Raw genomic sequence first — 17,477 nt, forward strand, 5'->3', positions numbered from 1 at the left:
CTGGGTTTTCCCACTGCCAGAGTGAGCTTCATGCAGTGGCCTGTTTCACACGCTTTCACCAGCAGGGATGTGACTCTTCCAGCACCTAATGAGAGTGGTCTACACAGCTGCATCTCCAAACTGACAACTCTCCCAGTTTATCTCTAGCAGTTCAAAAAACTGCCTTTTCCAGTTGATCTATTCGTTGCTTGATCAATACTTTTTTTTTTTTTAAAAAAAGAAGAAGATATATTCTTTCTTTAAAATACTGGGAGAGATAAAGATGGCATACTTAAAAGTCATCACAGCACTTGAGCCTTCTGGAACTTTTTGTTTTGAAACGTTTTCACACATCTATAGGTGTGGAAATTTAATAGTATAAAATAGGCTTATGAAATGTTAAACCAATACACACATCATAAATAATAAAGGGAGTGTGTGGGGTATGATGCTGGGCATTTCTCCAAATTTTCTTTTGCCCAATGCTTTCTATGAGTATCAGTGACATGGCTGCCATCCTGTAATACTCTACTCTTTGAGAGCAGATTATGGACAGATTGTATCCTTCATAGCACAAGCACTTTGCATTTCAAAGAATAGTAGCACTAAGTGGATTATTTGTTAAAATCAAATTATCAACATTTCTGGTTTTTATGAGGCACTTCTGCCTCTGCCCATCCCTGTAACCCAGGCTGTCACTAACCACAGATTGACCCCTGGGGAACATCTTACTCAGGTCTCCCATCTTCACAGCACTGTATGCATTGGACTTTAACAGATTCTCTTTTCCCATCAAACCACATCTCTCCTGTATCCTGAGCCATCTGAAATACTTCCTGTGAAGTGCTGATAGAATACACCATCCTGTGAGAACATGGTGGTTGCTAATGGTTTCATTTTTTTTTTAGCTTCCCAATTAATATAGTTGTAACTAGTTTTTATTAATAATAATGTAGCATCAATGACAATAGCTCCCATTTATAAAGGAGGGTGTGGCAATAGTATATGCACACTAGTTATTGGATTGTTATAATTACCAGCGATGATGACCATTGTTATTAGTATCGAGCTTGTACTGAACTGGACTTTATTTCTCTCCTTTTTTGGTGTTATCTCAAGTAAGCTATTAGAATTATAGTTACTTTATGTCCCAGAATTGATTTGGAGTAAATAAACGAATCATGTGTGTAAGGGTGTGTGTGGAGGTGGGGAGGGTGGGTTTGTGAACAGTTATGTGTGTCTCTCCTGATTTCAAAGCAATGCAAAAGCTTTATAAAGACGGTAGCTAAGGATGTAGGCGTTGGCATCCAACTGCCTGGGTTCAAATCCAGGTCTCTCGAGAGCTAACTTCTGTGAACTTAGGCAAGCTTTTTAACTTCTCTGACCTAATTTTCTCATTTGTAAAAAAGAATAACCACAGCACCTAATTCATAAAATTTTGAGGATTAAATGACAGATGAATGTCTATTATGTTATATAATAGCACTCACTAATGTATGTTGCTATTTTTTTTAATGTTTTTTAACGTTTATTTATTTTTGAGACAGAGAGAGACAGAGCATGAATGGGGGAGGGTCAGAGAGATAGGGAGACACAGAATCTGAAACAGGCTCCAGGCTCTGAGCTGTCAGCACAGAGCCCGACGCAGGGCTCAAACTCATGGACTGAGAGATCGTGACCTGAGCCGAAGTCGGACACCTAACCGACTGAGCCACCCAGGCGCCCCTGTTGCTATTTATTTTTATTATTACTATTTTTTAAAAGAACTGGAAGAATACAGAAAAGCAAAAAGAAAAGTAGTCACATTTAATTCCATTATATAACTACTATTAACATTCTAGTCTATATAATTCTGGTCTTTTTTTGTTTATATGTATGCCTAAGTATGTTCAATATTTATAAAATCAGAAATTATTTATTACCACTTTATAATTTACTTTATCAATTTGCTTTTCTATGTCAATATTTAGTCTTGTACATAGTATTATAATTCGCATGTTAATTCAAATATATGTGTTTTGTAATTTAGTGACTGGACAGTTAGGATGCTTTGAAGTTTTTACTCTTACAAATAACAGAAATCTGAAATAATCTGAATATACACCTTTGGTATATATTTGATTAATTTGGGCATAAATCTGTAGGAAACAATTTAATAAGCTATAGAATATAAAAAATTAATACTTTAGTTAAGACTTTTATTCATTTCAATCAATAGTATATGAGGCTTCTAGTTTCTATGTAATATTGCCAAGTCTGTGTAGCATATATTTTTTTATTTTACCTAATCTAATGGCTTCTATGCAATATGAGACAAGTTATTTTAATTCTAAACCTAGATTTCCAACCTGTAAAATTAACTAATGGGCACAGGATTTAGAAATATAGTCACAGGTCATGAAGTTTACAGTATTCTAGAGCTTTTTGATGCTCAATATTTGAAGTATAGCTCCAATGAGAAAGGGTGGTGAAGTTGGGTGAACACCAGAAGAGGTTGAAGGGATGACTACTGAAGAGCATTCCCATGAATGTTGTAACTGTCCAGAATGTCCCAGGTTGATCACACTTGTAGATTCCAATTCAGAGAGTGATATAATTAACAAATATAATTTGAATTTATTATTATTTTTTTATTACTGTCTATCCTGCTAAAATGTATGCTTCATAAGGGCAGGGATATTTGTTTCATTCACTGATGTATCTTAAGCACCTAGCATGAAACCTGACACATAGTAGGGGTTAAATAATAAATGTCTATTAAACGAACAAACTGAATGAAGCTACCCTATATGTTAAGAGACTGCATGCCCTAGTAACTGGCAGAATACCCTTCCCAGCATAAGTGTGAGTAAGCTGCCATGATTGCGACCTCTTGGATTTGCTTCTTCCCAGCAACCATTGCTATGTCCCATGACATAGCCTGTCTCAGATATTTTAATGCCTTCAGCCTTCCTTACTGCAGTCCACACTCTTCACAGTAATATTGACCCTCTCTGTTCAAACCCATTATGAGTTGTCTTACTAGTTCAACTTATTTTCAAGTTCTTAGGGATATTCCATTGTTATGCCTTCATACAACCTAGAACAACCACCTAATAGGGTAATTGTGAATATATTACATGGGATAATATATAAAGTAAAATATATATCTGTTCATTTAACCAATATTATTATAGACTCAGGAGCCAATTCCACACAGTTCGCTTCTAGGTTGCAAAACTTAATTCCTGTGTCACTTTGAGCAAGTTACCTGATGATACTGTGTTCAGTTTTCTTATCTGTAAAATGCAAATAGTATGTGCCTTCCTTATAGGACTAATGTGTGGATTAAATTAGTTAAAGCATGTGAAAAAATAGAAATAGTAAGTAAATATATATTTTGATAAATATTATTGGCAGTAATAATAGCCTCATTGGGAATTTGCTCTGTGCCGGAAACCAAATGTATATTATCTCAGGTAATTCTTAAAACAATTCTATGGGCCAACTATTATTGTTACCACAAATTCGTTAGTAAGGATATTAAGGCTCAGAAGGTTTTATTAATGTCCTAAAACCATACAGCTAGTGAGTGGTTGAACCTGGATTCAAATGCAGATGTGTCTGAAATATTTTCTAATGAAGAATTTTTTTCTTAAAATATTTTGAAACATCTGCATTCTCATTAACATTATAATTTCTGATATCTGATTTCTAGGCTTTTTAGCCATGCTCACAACCTTAGAACATTTTTCAAGAAATTAACTTTCAATGCATGTGAATATTTAAACATCCATCTGTTAGTGTAAGGGTATATAGTTTCTAAGGACTCTCAGAGTCACTTACTGTGATTTTACTGTGGCCCAGTTCACCAATCTCTGTATTTCCTCTAGTATGATGTTGGCAAAAATCAGTCAGTTAAGTAATTAAATACAATTTAAAAATTATGGAGTGGCAAATGATGACCAACATAGACAATCTCTGTTCCATGGTATGGGTTTGGTAAACCTATAAACCTTTTATAATCTCATGAAAAGAATGGCTATCCTTGGAAGATCAAAACATAAACCTTTCAGGATTCATTTTTCAGCAGTGTATTGAAGTTACAAGAGCTCTAACCTAACAGTGATTTTCTACCCAGTGTGGAAGTGTCCTGACACTAGCACTAGTAGAGACCCATATATTATAGAGTAACTGGCTGGACTGAGTGTGCTGTGTGTGACCAATATCCTTCTCATTCCAGTGACAGACTTGAAATTTGAACACTTTTCAGACACCCCTACCACATAAAACAATGAAAACTGAAAAGCAATCCATGTACAGATGTTAATCCAGCTGCTGTATTTGTGGGCATAATTTGCTATGACATATTTGACAGATTATTTTTTATATTCTTGAGATTTATTTATTTTCATTGAAATATACTAGAAAATATTGTTACCTTTTGCCAGGTGAATGAGTGGGGATATTTGGTAAAAGTGTCTTTCATAGTCAAGAAATCTCAGCAATGTACTGAGAGCTAGCATGACCATGAATTGGCAGAATGGTAGTAATTTGTGAATGATGTTTATTCAGGAAGCACATTAGAAGGTTAGCAATGATAGCGTGGGTTTGCACAGGATTCAGCTTGATGTTTGAAGATCTTATTTTTCTCTTCAACAGGTTAATTATGTATGGCTTTGTGAAAGCTATGGTATATGCTGGCCAGTTGAAAAATGGAGACTTCCATTTCACCGACTGTTTGTTTTTTGGTTCACTGATGTCTGCTACAGATCCAGGTAATTGCTCAAATCGTATGTTGTGTGTGTGTGTGTGTGTGTGTGTGTGTGTGTGTGTGTGTTTCTTTTTATGAATCAAACATTTATATTAAATGTTTCTCTAAAGTCCTTCACCTGAGTCTACATCATAATAATTCCTATTCCTTTTCAATTGTAGTTGACATATCTGTAAGTCATTAAAAAAAAAAAGAAAAAGAAAGAAAAGAAACAGGCAAATATTCTAATAGCTTTCAAAAAATGGATCTGAAAGCAATTTCAGTAGTAGGGATTTCAGAATTTAAAATTCATTATAGCTTATTTTTCTAGGATATATAGCCATTTTGAGCTATAGGAGTTATTTTTTTCTCCAACTTGTCTTCTTTCAAAAATGACCTATTGAATTTAAAAGTAAAAAATATTTTCAAAAAAATTGTTTACTATGGAACTTTTCAAACATATTAAGAGTAGGGAGAATAATAAAAAGAACTGTCATATACCCTTCAGCAGTTACCAAATATGGTCAATATTTTTGTCTACACCCTCCCTACACTCCCTCTCATAATGACTGGATTATGTTAAAGCAAACCTCAGATATTGTATCATTTATTTGTAAATATTTGTAATGGTATTGTCATTATGAAACCTAAAAATATTTATAATTATTCTTTTTTTAAAATATTATTTTAATGTTTATTTATTTTTGACAGAGAGAGAGAGAGAGAGAGAGAGAGACAAGCATGAGTGGGGGAGGGGCAGAGAGAGAGGGAGACACAGAATCTGAAGCAGCCTCCAGGCTCTGAGCTGTCAGCACAGAGCCCGAAGCAGGGCTCGAACTCACAGACTGTGAGATCATGACCTGAGCCAAAGTCAGACACTCAACCGACTGAGGCACACAGGTGCCCCTATAATTATTTTTTAATTTTATCAAAGAGCTAGTCTCTCTTCAAATATCCCCAATTGCTTTTTTGTAATTATCATTATTAGTTTGTGTAATAGTTTATACAAATTAGGGCCAAATAAGGGCTACATGTTACAAGTGATTAGCGTTGAGTATCAAGTCTCTTTTAATTTGTATGTTCTTCTTCCATCTTTTATTTTCATCAGTTATTTGTTGGGGGGGAAATAGGCAATTTGTCTTGTGGTTGGATTGAATATGGCTCCTTAAAATATACCTCTATAGCACACGTTTCTTGTAAATCTGATGGTTAAATCTAGAGGCTTAATGAGATTCACGTTCATCTTTTTTGGCAAGATTACTTTGTAGGTGGTGTTGCGAGTTTCTATAGCAAAATATCACGTAGTGATAGTGACTCAGCTGTCAACTTGACTCATCACCCTGTTGTACAGCTATTCCAACAAAACCCACCAGAGCACACCTGTAGCTAAAAAGATGTGTTTATTACATGTTATAATGAGAGAAAATTCACACCAGAGGAAACATGGGACCTCTCAGTGGGTATTAGAAAAGACTTGTTATAGGCTCAGGCATAATATGTTTGGTGATTTGAGGGAGGGCTTAAGGAATTGGAGCTTTGCTCTGGATAAGATGCTGTCAGGAAGCAAGAGTGCATTTTAATAAGTCTTATCTAAAATCAGGAAAGATTGGATTGAGCCTAAAGTTAAAATTGGTAAAGAAGTAGTGGTCACTTAGAATAGCTAAGATAGGAAGATGTTTGGTCAGTTTTTTAGTTTGGACAGTGTTCATTATTTCTGTTGAGACATGATTATAAATTATTGTTTTGTTGTCGTTGGATTGTTTTGTTTTATTTATTCATTTACTTTTGTTTTGGGGTTTTGTTTTAGAGAGAGAATGCACATATATGAGTGGGGGAGAGGAGCAGAGGGAGAGAGAGAGAGAGAGAAAGAGAGAATCTTAAGCTCAGCATGGAGCCCACCACAGGCTTGATCTAACGACCCTGGGATCATGGTCTGACCCAAAATCAAGAGTTGGATGCTCAGCCAACTGAGCCACCCAGGTGGCTCTGTTCTGCAATATTTCTGTTTTTGTCTTGATTCATTGTGGTCACAGAGTGACCTTGTCTGATGTTGTTCTGTGAAATTCTTTACGTTCCGCAGGAGAACACCAAAGCCCCGATAATAATAGTAGACCAGCTCCTGAATGTCAGGGGCTGTTTTGTCTTTTTTGAGAATAGCCATCTGACCAGTGGTATTGGCACCATGTGTTTGCTTATTACAAATGCAGAACCTCAGGCTCAACCTCAGATCTACTGAATTGGATTCTAGAATTCAACAGTATCCTAAAGTGATTCATATGCACATTAAGATTTGAGAAGCATTACCTTTTAGCATTCCCCATTTTGGCTAATGCCTTTAGTATCCATTGATGGTTACTGCTTAATTAGTCCAATATTAATTAGGGATTACAAACTGGTGGTATGCTAATTGTATCCTACCTTTTGTATTTATTAGCTGGTACTCTCTTATAAATAAGCAGCTTTCCAGATCAACTATGTAGTACCCCATGATATCATTTGAACAAGGAAGCAGGATAAATGATTTGTTATTTTCCTTTATTTACTAATTTTCAAAATAATAACTTGTTTCCTTAGCATCCTCCACATATGACCACAGAGATTTTTCTTTTTTAAAGTATTATATCAACACATGGATTTTAATATGGTTGATGTGTTTTAATCTATTGCTGTCAGTCTCTTTGATGTTCAGAATACTCCTACTTGACAACTGGTTGCTTCTTCAAGTTTCTCCTATATCCTTTTGTCATGACCCCAAGGGTCTTACATAGGTTTCCTGTCTTTGAGTAGGACTAGATGTTCCAACCTTATTTTGTGTGTTTCTTGTACCCTGACTTGGAACCAGCCATTTCCCCAAGAAGCCTCGGTTCTTTATAAGAGAGAAATTTACTGGGGCACCTGTCTGGCTTCGGCTCAGGTCACAGTCTCACAGTTCATGAGTTTGAGCCCCGCATTGGGCTTTATTCTGACAGCTCAGAGCCTGGAGCCTGCTTTGAATTCTGTGTCTCCGTTTCTCTCTGCCCCTTCCCTGTCCATTCTCTCTCTCTCTCTCTCTCTCTCTCTCTCTCTCTCTCTCTCTCAAAAATAAGTAATTTTAAAAAAATTTAAAAAAGAAAAGAGGGAAATTTATTTATAGACCAAAATTTTGGGCACTAGGGGGTTTCATTGCTACTGGATTGGTCATTGTTTCTAAATATTTTTATTTGTTTTAAAGGAGAAACAATATCACAAACTTATATTAATATTTTCAGCCCAAATTTAGGATTACAGAAATTTTAATTAACCACCTTAAATTTTTATTTTTATTTTTCTTCTGCCTACTTTTTATTACATTAATATAATTTATTTCCTTAAAATAAATATTTTCAAAATTTTAGTATACATTATTAAAAATATGATTATTGAAAACTGCTTAAGATTTCACTGTGGTTCTTTTTAACTTTTGAGTATCTCACTAGTGATGAACAGTTAAAAATTACTGTTTTAAGAGCCTTGAAATAATTCCTTTGTAGATTGTATATTGTGAATATGCAATACTGTTCATTTGTTTTATTTTAGTTAAAAACTGTTTTATAATTTTGTTATGAAATTAGATTAAATAGCTAGAGAATTCCAAAATGAAAACCATGGGAACAAAGAAGAGACATCTAGTTTCTATCCCTGTCCCCTCTACCTTAATTTTCCAACCATTTTGGTTAGTTTTTCATTTATCCTTCTATTTTTAATCTAAGTAAATACACAAATATACACATACTCTACTATATGCTACTATACACATGGTTCTTCACCTTACTCTTCTTTAACAATGTTTTGGTGAGTCCTCCATTGCAATATGTAAAGATCTCTTTCTCTTTTATAACTGCAGAGTACTCCACAGATGATTCAACCCATTGTCTATTTGTGGACATTTAGTTTTTTCTTGTCCTTTGCAATTATGAATGGTGTTGCAACTAATAATATTAAAATAAATACCCTGTCACTTTTTGCTAGTGTTTCTTTGGCATAGGTTTTAGAAACCGGTTAAAAGGTAAATGCATTTGTAATTTTCTTAGATGCCAAATTCCTCTCCATAAAGTTTGCACTATTTTCCATTCACACCAGATACATATGACAGTATGTATTCTTCACCACTTTGTCAATGCAGACTTCTATCACAGTTTTGGTTATTTACTTATAGTAGGTAAAGATTTGTGTCTCCTTCCGGTTTGACTTAGTACTTCTTTTATTATGAGTAAGGTTAAAAATTTGTTCATATGTTTAAGGGACATCTGTATTTTTTTCCTGAAAATGATCTGTTTATAAGATTTTTTTTCCAGTAGGGTTGTTAGTCTTTATTTTTCAAGTTTTAGAAGCCCTTAATGTATTGGGGATATTAACCTTTGTCTATAATATAAGGTACGAATATTTTTCCAACTTTTTTACCTGCTTTATTTTGTTTATGGTATGAGGTAGGAAAAATAATTTTTTAATGCATGATATTGACTTACTTCCTGGAAGAAGATGAAATAAAAGGAGGTCTCAGATTAGGAACTCTTGGTGTAGATTACAGCACCAGAGCGCCAGAGCAGTGTATAGGGACAGACTGCTCCACCTCCATGTTTGAAGATGACCTAGCCACTAGTCATTGCTGGAAGATTTCATGCTATACTCTCACAGCCCGAAGGAAATGGAGGAGTTCCTTGGTAGACATGGGAAGCATGAACTCAGGATGAAATATTTTCAACCCATCAGTGATTTCTAGCTACTTAGGGCTGTTCTCTTTTGTCTATATATGGACATTTTGCTTTTAACAGTCAGGTCCCATTTCATGTCATTTTTGCACAAATCTGCATGCTTAAAAGCAGTGCATCCATTGTTCCCTGGTCCCAACACTAAAGGCCAAGTTTGTTGCATTCTGTTGAGTGATTCAGCCAGCTCCAAGCACAATTGTGTTGTGTTAAAGCTTTGCTCCTTCTGTGGCTGGTGATATCCCAGGACACAGGAAAACTGACTGAAATAGAAAAATAAACCAACTTGGTAAGATGGATATTTATCTGCATTGTGTCAAACAGTTGGGCTGACTAAACTTTTTAAAATACAGAATTGGGGGTGCCTAGTCGGTTAAGCGTCCAACTTCAGCTCAGGTCATGATCTCGCGGTTTGTGAGTTTGAGCCCCGCGTCAGACTCTGTGCTGAAAGCTCAGAGCCTGGAGGCAGCTTCGGATTCTGTGTTTCCCTCTCTCTCTGCCCCTCCCCCACTCATGCTCTGTCTCTATCAAAAAATAAATTTTTTTTTAACATAAATAAATAAATAAATAAAATACAGAATTGACTCACAGCCATAAAGAGAGTCCCGGGAACCAAATCTACTTTCCAAGTCTGGCACAGACCAGCTGTGCAACTTTGGGCACCATTTAGCCTTTCTAGATTTTATGCATCCTTGGATGTGGAAGATATTCAATCTCATTTCTCCCAAACCTTTCATTTTACAGATGAAGAAACTGACTTTCCATCTGTAAAATGAAAAGTTTCGACTAGAATTCTTTGCAGCTTTAACATTCCCTGTTTCTTATTTCTGTAAGATTGGTTTTCATTTTTAAACAAGCTTTTGTTTTAAAGAAAGTTAAAAGTCAACCCAAAGTCCCCCCACCTAGACATTCTTGGACTCAAACCCTGATTCAGCAAATGTTAGAGATCTTACATAGTAGAGATCCACATGTGAAAAGGAATACTTAAGCTTTCTTCTTTTACTGGGAACTAATTGTTATATTAAAACACACTGAACCTACTCTGCTAAATTGGTGCAATTTAAGATCTTCAACAACCTTAAAACACCTAGTTAATCTTACCTTACAATTATTCATTTATTGCCTAAATTATTGTGACTCCCTAATTTATGAAAAAGAACCTATGTTCTCCAGGTTTGGCTCTTCTTGGCCTTCTTTAAATTAATTCTTTTCCATTTAGCCTTAGTTATATCTTAGGCAGGTGTTATTAACTATTCATATTTTTCTTTATAGATACATATTTAGACTTAAATCTAATTCTTCCTGAATGTTTCTGACTCTCCTTGGCCAATTTTCAGTTTACCTCCAGTTAAGACAATTTGACTATTGTTTGATTTAATTTCCTCTTTTTCTCACTAAGATCCTGCTGATGATGTAAAGGTCAGCAGGAACACTTAACAGAAAGTGGATGATTAAAGACAGAGCCCCCAAAGAGATCATGTATGGTAAATGGCAGGATAGGGGAGGAGAGACATACTTAGAGGACTTGATCAATCAGCCAGCTTATCTTCAGGTGTGTTTAGATAAGGAAAAGTAGGGAGATGGAAGAGAGGAAAGATAAATGACAACAACTGGAAAGACAATATGACAACAACTGGAAATAGAGGCTTTAGTTAATATCCCTCAATTTACAAATGCCCAAAGCCCGTAAGGGAACTCTCTGACCTCATACTATCCTCCTGTCTCGTTCATCATTGACTTGGGTCCCAGTTTAGTAAATTTGACTATTTAGTATAGTGGATTTTTATTAATAAGTATGAAATGTCCCTTTACATGGAGTGAGTGACATAGAGAGGTCTTTAAGGTGCATAAAGACACTTGGGAGTCACAGTGTACCCATGTGCTGTTCCTGAACACATCAGTATTGTTACTGCCTCAGCACATTTGCATTTGTTGTTTCTCCCTCCTTGCCTTCTTCTGGTCTTTGCTCAAATATCACCTCAATGAGACCTTCCCTAATCATCCTATCAAAAATTGAACCCCATCTCCCCTGCCACATAGTTTCCCACAAATCATGATGCTCATCAGCCCCCTTCCTTGCCTTACATTCTTGTATAGCACTAATCACTATTAATCTACTATTTATTTCCTTATGTTTTTTGTCCCCTATGAGGAAGGATTTTTTTTCTGGTTTCCCCCATTTTCCATTTTAGTATGTAGTTTTTAATTTATACTTATTAAATTAATGAATGGATATATTTGTAAAAGAAACTGCTAGAGCACAGTGTGGAGCTTGAAAGAGGATCTCTTCTTAAATATGGAATGTGAAGCAGTTGATCTGGCTTTCCAGATCACTCTCAGAGATAAGGAGTCTCATGACCACAAGAGGGACAGCGACTTAAGATAAGGGTGGAACTCCCAGCACATAGCTAAACTTCCACCTGAGTGGCAGTATTGGTTTCTGTCCTCCAAAAAGGATATATTCAACTAACACAAAAATATGTGTCTTTATTCTTGTCCAGTATTACAGCCAATATTTCTTTCTCCCTTCACCAGTTGGTCAGTAGCTTAAAATTTTCCAGAAAGCACCAGGCCATAGATTGTAGACTTGCAGAAGCACTTATAGTATTGTAGGTCCTTGTTGTTGTTGTTGTTGTTATTGTTACTGTTTAGGTTGGAAGATGTCCACAGTAGGAGCTTCCTTTAGGAAAAGGAAAAATTCAGCACATTACATTAAGTATTAATCACTCAGAAGATCCCAGAAACTCATCCTAGTATTTACAGGACTGACATTTCTTTCAAGGTCCGCAGGAAGCCACTCATTCAAGTGCATTTGGGCTGTGCATTTTCTCACTTCATCAATTTCTCTGTTTCCTATTTGGAATAAAATGTCTTCATTTTATATAATGCAGCTGCATTGAGACTCAAATACAGCTGTACTATTTTGAACTCCAGAAGTATTAGTCCAGTATTTAAAACTAGAAAATAATTCTTACTCATATACTTGTCCTGTTTTTTTCCAAGAAAATTATTTCGGGTTGTCCTGATTTACGTAACTTCAGATAGGGCTTACTCAAGAATTGCTCTGTCCATTATAAGGGCTACAAGCCACATATTGCTACCTTAAATGTGGCTAGACCAAATTGATGGGCTCTAAGTGTAAAATACACCCTAGATTCAAAGACATATGAAAAAAAGCACAATCTCCCATTGATAACTTTTATATTGATTACATTTTGGAATTACAAGATTCATTTAATATTTAGTTAAATAAAAATGTACCATCAAAATTAATTTTATCCATTTCTATTTTTTTAATGTGGTTACTAGAAAATTTTAAATTACGTATGTGGTTTATGTTATGTTTTTGTGGGGCAGCACTATTTTAGAGCAATATAGATATGGAAGTGGTGAAACCAAAAAATATAATCCTTTTTTCCAGCTTTATTGGGATATTTTTGACATATAACATATGTACATTTAAGGTGTACAATGTGATCATTTGATAATCACATATATTGCAAAATGATTACCACAATAAAGTTAGTCAACATCTCTATCCCCACATATAATTCCCTTTCTGTGTGTGTGTGTGTGTGTGTGTGTGCGTGTGGGTGGGTGTGTGGTGGTGGTAACATTCATGTTCTACTCTTTTAACAACTTTCAAGTATACATTATAGTTTTGTTAACTGTATTAATATTCTGTATTGTGGAGCTCTAAACTATTCATCTTATAGTTGGAAGTTGATATTCTTTAACCAACATCTCCCCATTGCCCCCACTCCCAGCCCCTGGCCACCAACATTCTAGTCTCTATCACAATGAGTTCAGCATTTTATGACTCCACACAAAAATATGATCCCTAATAAAAATACCACAGAAATATTTTAAATCAAGTAGAAGAATTAAGTGTAGATACAGTGCACTGCACAGATTGTGGCATTTTGGTGAAATACAGGCACTTTATTCCTATGATTTTGAACTAATATGTCTGAATTTTTTTTTCTAAAGTCTCTTTTTCCAGTCTTATTTTTATGCTTCAATACATAAGAACCTGTAAACTAGTTTCATCCGTACTTCAGAAAAAAAGCAAAGAGAAACAAGAGTGAAGCTCTGTATTATTTTCATATCATGTATGTGCCATTCAGAACTATAGATACTGCAACCTCTGGCTTGAGAGAAACAGATTAAATAGATTCCTGTCAAATGTCTCAACTTGTTTTTTTTTTCCTTAGTAGAAACATAAATCACATATTCCTAAAGTCTGACATTCTGAGTTGTTTTTTTAATGTCCATTATTGTTTTGTTTTATGTAGATTATTACAGTTCCAAGAAACTTGACATTTATATTATGTTACCCCTGTTTCAAAGTATGTTGACACATTTGATGGCCCTAAATTGGGAAGACTGGATATGACAAATAAATATTTACCTCAAAGGAGTAAATAGAAACTACCTGTGTAGCTATGTGGGAAAATACAGTTTATAATTCTTTTCATTAAGTTTAGAATTTAAAAATCTAGTTAATGTAAATTATTAGTTTAATTCACCAATTAAGCAAGTCAAAATACATATAGTACTTAATAGGATCCATTTTTTTGTCTTTATCATCATCAGCATTAAATAACATTTAATGACCAGATCTTTAAGAAAGCATTTACAGATCTCAAAATACAAGAATCCTGTTGAGGTTTGCACAGGGCATAGTAAATATTTACTGAATAAATAGAACAGTCATTGACTATTGATTAAGAATATTGTCCATGGAGTGGGATAGGCCTGTGTTTAAATTCATATTCTGTCGGACCTATTTGAGCCTCAGTTTCTCCATATATAAAATGAAGATAGTAAGACTTATTTTAAATGTTATTTGTGAGGATTAAATGAGATATTTATTATTATTATTATTATTATTATTATTATATTGTTATTTTTATGATATACTAAAATGAGGATGGTATTTTACCATCAGCAAGTATGACATGCACATTTTTGCCTATTTTCCTGGTAATAGTAATGGATTTCCATGAATCTACCTAGTTGGTTAGTAGAATGCTCCCTTGACCAACTAAATTCATTTGTGACTTGCTTGGTTAAAGTTAGGAGCATAATATGTGTAATGTAGTAATTTTACTTTTATAAAACACAAATATACTTTATATTTAACTTCATAGGCAGGAGATAGAAATATGTGAAAGCAAATATCAGGTTTTGTCATTTTATCCACATGTATTTTGATATACATCTCTACAGTTATGGACATTGTTCTTATGTAACCATGAAGCCATTATCAAACCTACAAAATTTTCCTTAGTCCTTTGGTATCATCTAATACCTAGTCCACATTCAAATTTCTCTAATTTTCTTTTTATTAAAGTATAGTTGACACACAATGTTACATTCATTTTAGATGTACGACATAGTGATTCAACAATTCTATACATTATGCTATGCTCACCACAGGTGTAACTACCATCTGTTACCATTCAATGCTATTACAGTGCTATTGACTATATCCCTGTGGTGTACCTTTCATCTCCATGACTTATTCATTCCACATGGAATCCTGTACTGCCCCCTTTCCTTCAACCATTTTGCCCATCACTTCACCATCTCACCTCTAGCAACCACCGGTTTTTCCTCTGTATTTGTGGGTCTGTTTCTGCATTTTTTTTGTTCATTTGTCTTGTTTTTGAGATTGCACATATAAGTGAAATCATATGGTTTTTGTGTTTCTCTGTCTGACTTGCTTCACTTATCATAATACCTCTCGGTCCATCCATGTTTTCACAAATGGCAGGATTTCATTCTTTTTTATGGCTGAATAATATTCCAGTGTGTGTGTGTGTGTGTGTGTGTGTGTGTGTGTGTGTGTGTGTAACTTTTCCAAATTGTCTCATAATTTTTTAACTTATTTTTAATGTTTGTTTATTTTTGAGAGAGAGAGAGTGTGTGAGTGGGGAAGAATCAGAAAGACAGGGAGACACAGAATCTGAAGCAGGCTCCAGGCTCTGAGCCATTAGCACAGAGCCCAATGCAGGGCTCCAACCCATGAACCATAAAATCATGACCTGAGCCAAAGTTGGACACTTAACTGACTGAGCCACCCAGGTGCCCCTGTAAAATTTTTATAGCCATCTTATTTAGCCATGGATCCAATTTTCTACACATTGCTTCAGATGACATAAGGGGTGATTTTAAATAATAAAATGGTAGGATATTTTTTGCAGAAAGAGACTTTAGGAATTAATCTAACACCCTTATTTTACAAAAGAGTAAACTAAGGTTTAGAGATGAATCATTTGGTCCTAATGTAAACATTATGGTCACTAAAAAATTCATGAAGGTTAACAGTAGCTTCCAGGGAAGGGGTGACCTTAACTTGGCTTCTTTGCCTTTTATTACCCTCTCCAATCTACCTGATTTTGCTAAAAACATAGAGTCCAATTATCTGATTTTGCTAAAGTCAGATGAGTTGTAGGAATATGTGGATTTTGGTAATGGAAAAGGGTGACCTGCTTGACTGAACTTGGTGTCTCTGTTAAGGGGGTGGCTTCCTCCAAGTGCCTGAAGTGTTTCTATACAACCGGGCTACTTGATGGTACTTACAGGACTGCTATCCTGGAAGATAGTCCAACAAACAGTCTTAACATAATACTCAATTAGCCAACAGAGAAAAATAAAAATGCAACATGACTTTTCAGCAGCTTGAGAGAGGAAGATCAGTCAGAACAAACAGAACATACACACATGGAATAAATTCCTGAAGTTGTCAGAAGACAATTTGAACAAACACCTGGTAATAAATCTTAGGATGGTCAAGGGCAGATAAAATTCATGATTTTCCAAGTAAAGAACTCAATAGATAAATTAAAGACAATGGAGCAATCTGCCCTCCACAGCAGATAATCATATGGCCCAAAATGTCAGTAGTGCCAAGATTGAGAAACCTGCATTACCCAATTGTTCACGTTAGGGTTAATTAAGACCTTTAGGGAGAAATTATAATGGTAATCCACCAGCCCCAGGATTTGTAGGGAAAGAGAATGCCACAGTTTCATCAACTTCTTACCCCAGGAGATCTTTTGTAATGCCCTGTTATTACCACACACACCCCCCCCATGAACACCTGTCTTAGTGTCTAGCTAATTATGTGTGCCTTGTGTGGTAAGGAGCTGAGCAATAATTACTTCATGGAAATGCAAGTTGAGCCTAAAGGGTGGATCTTAAACTTTTTTTTTTTAATTTGTCTTTTCACTGCTGTGAATAGCTGCCCTTTGAAAGTTGCACCTTTCCACTTCCCTCACCTTCCTTCTACTAGCCAGCAATCCAAAACAGCCTTACTTCTCCCAGGCAATTTCCGGGTTTTTTTGGTATTATTATTGTGATTTGTTAATCTCAATTCCATTTTTCTCTGTGTACTTTCTCTATCTTTGATTTTGGGGAGGAAGCCAGTAGCCTGTGTTAGCTCGATGTCTTGGTAATGAGAAGAATGATGTAATAAAAATGCCACTTGTCTCTAAATTAAATAAAAATTCAATGCCACACTCATGAAAATATAACACTTTAAAAATATGAACTGAATAAAATTATATTAATATTTATGAATTAAAATAAGAGCATTAAGGGAACTGCCTAACCAGATATAAGAATCTACTACAAAACTATTATAATCAGAGCAATATGGTATTGGCCTAGGATTACACAGACCAGTGGAAAAGAATAGAGGATCCAGAAACACATCTCAGTATAAATGAGAATTTGACAAACATATTCAGCTGACAGGTATTTCAATCCAGTGGGAAAGAATGATTTATTTAACAAATGGTACCTGCACAATTTACTGGCTAGCCATTTAGAAGATAATAAAATTGGGATTATCTAACCATTTATAAAAATATGCTTAGAAGAATTAAAATGTAAATGACAAAATGAAGTAAAAGAACTGTAAGAAAATATGTATATCTTTATTTGCCAATTATAAATAGGAAAATTCTTCTTAACAAAGAATGGAAACCCAGAATCTATAAATAAAGAATAGATGTATTTGACTATATAAAAAC

At 34.9% G+C, this 17,477-nt stretch overlaps 1 protein-coding gene across 13 annotated transcripts in view; it reads left to right on the forward strand.

Annotated features, from left to right (window-relative positions):
* Positions 1-17,477, forward strand: part of SLC9A9 (solute carrier family 9 member A9) — a 693,980-nt gene that overhangs the window by 291,728 nt on the left and 384,775 nt on the right. For all 13 annotated transcript variants that reach the window (XM_023260486.2, XM_023260485.2, XM_019810605.3 and 10 more), the window contains one exon: positions 4,621-4,736. In XM_023260486.2, the coding sequence (XP_023116254.1) occupies positions 4,621-4,736 (116 nt within the window). The remainder of the gene's footprint in view (positions 1-4,620; positions 4,737-17,477) is intronic.

The sequence above is a fragment of the Felis catus genome, chromosome C2 (assembly GCF_018350175.1).
Source record: "Felis catus isolate Fca126 chromosome C2, F.catus_Fca126_mat1.0, whole genome shotgun sequence".
NCBI lineage: Eukaryota > Metazoa > Chordata > Mammalia > Carnivora > Felidae > Felis > Felis catus.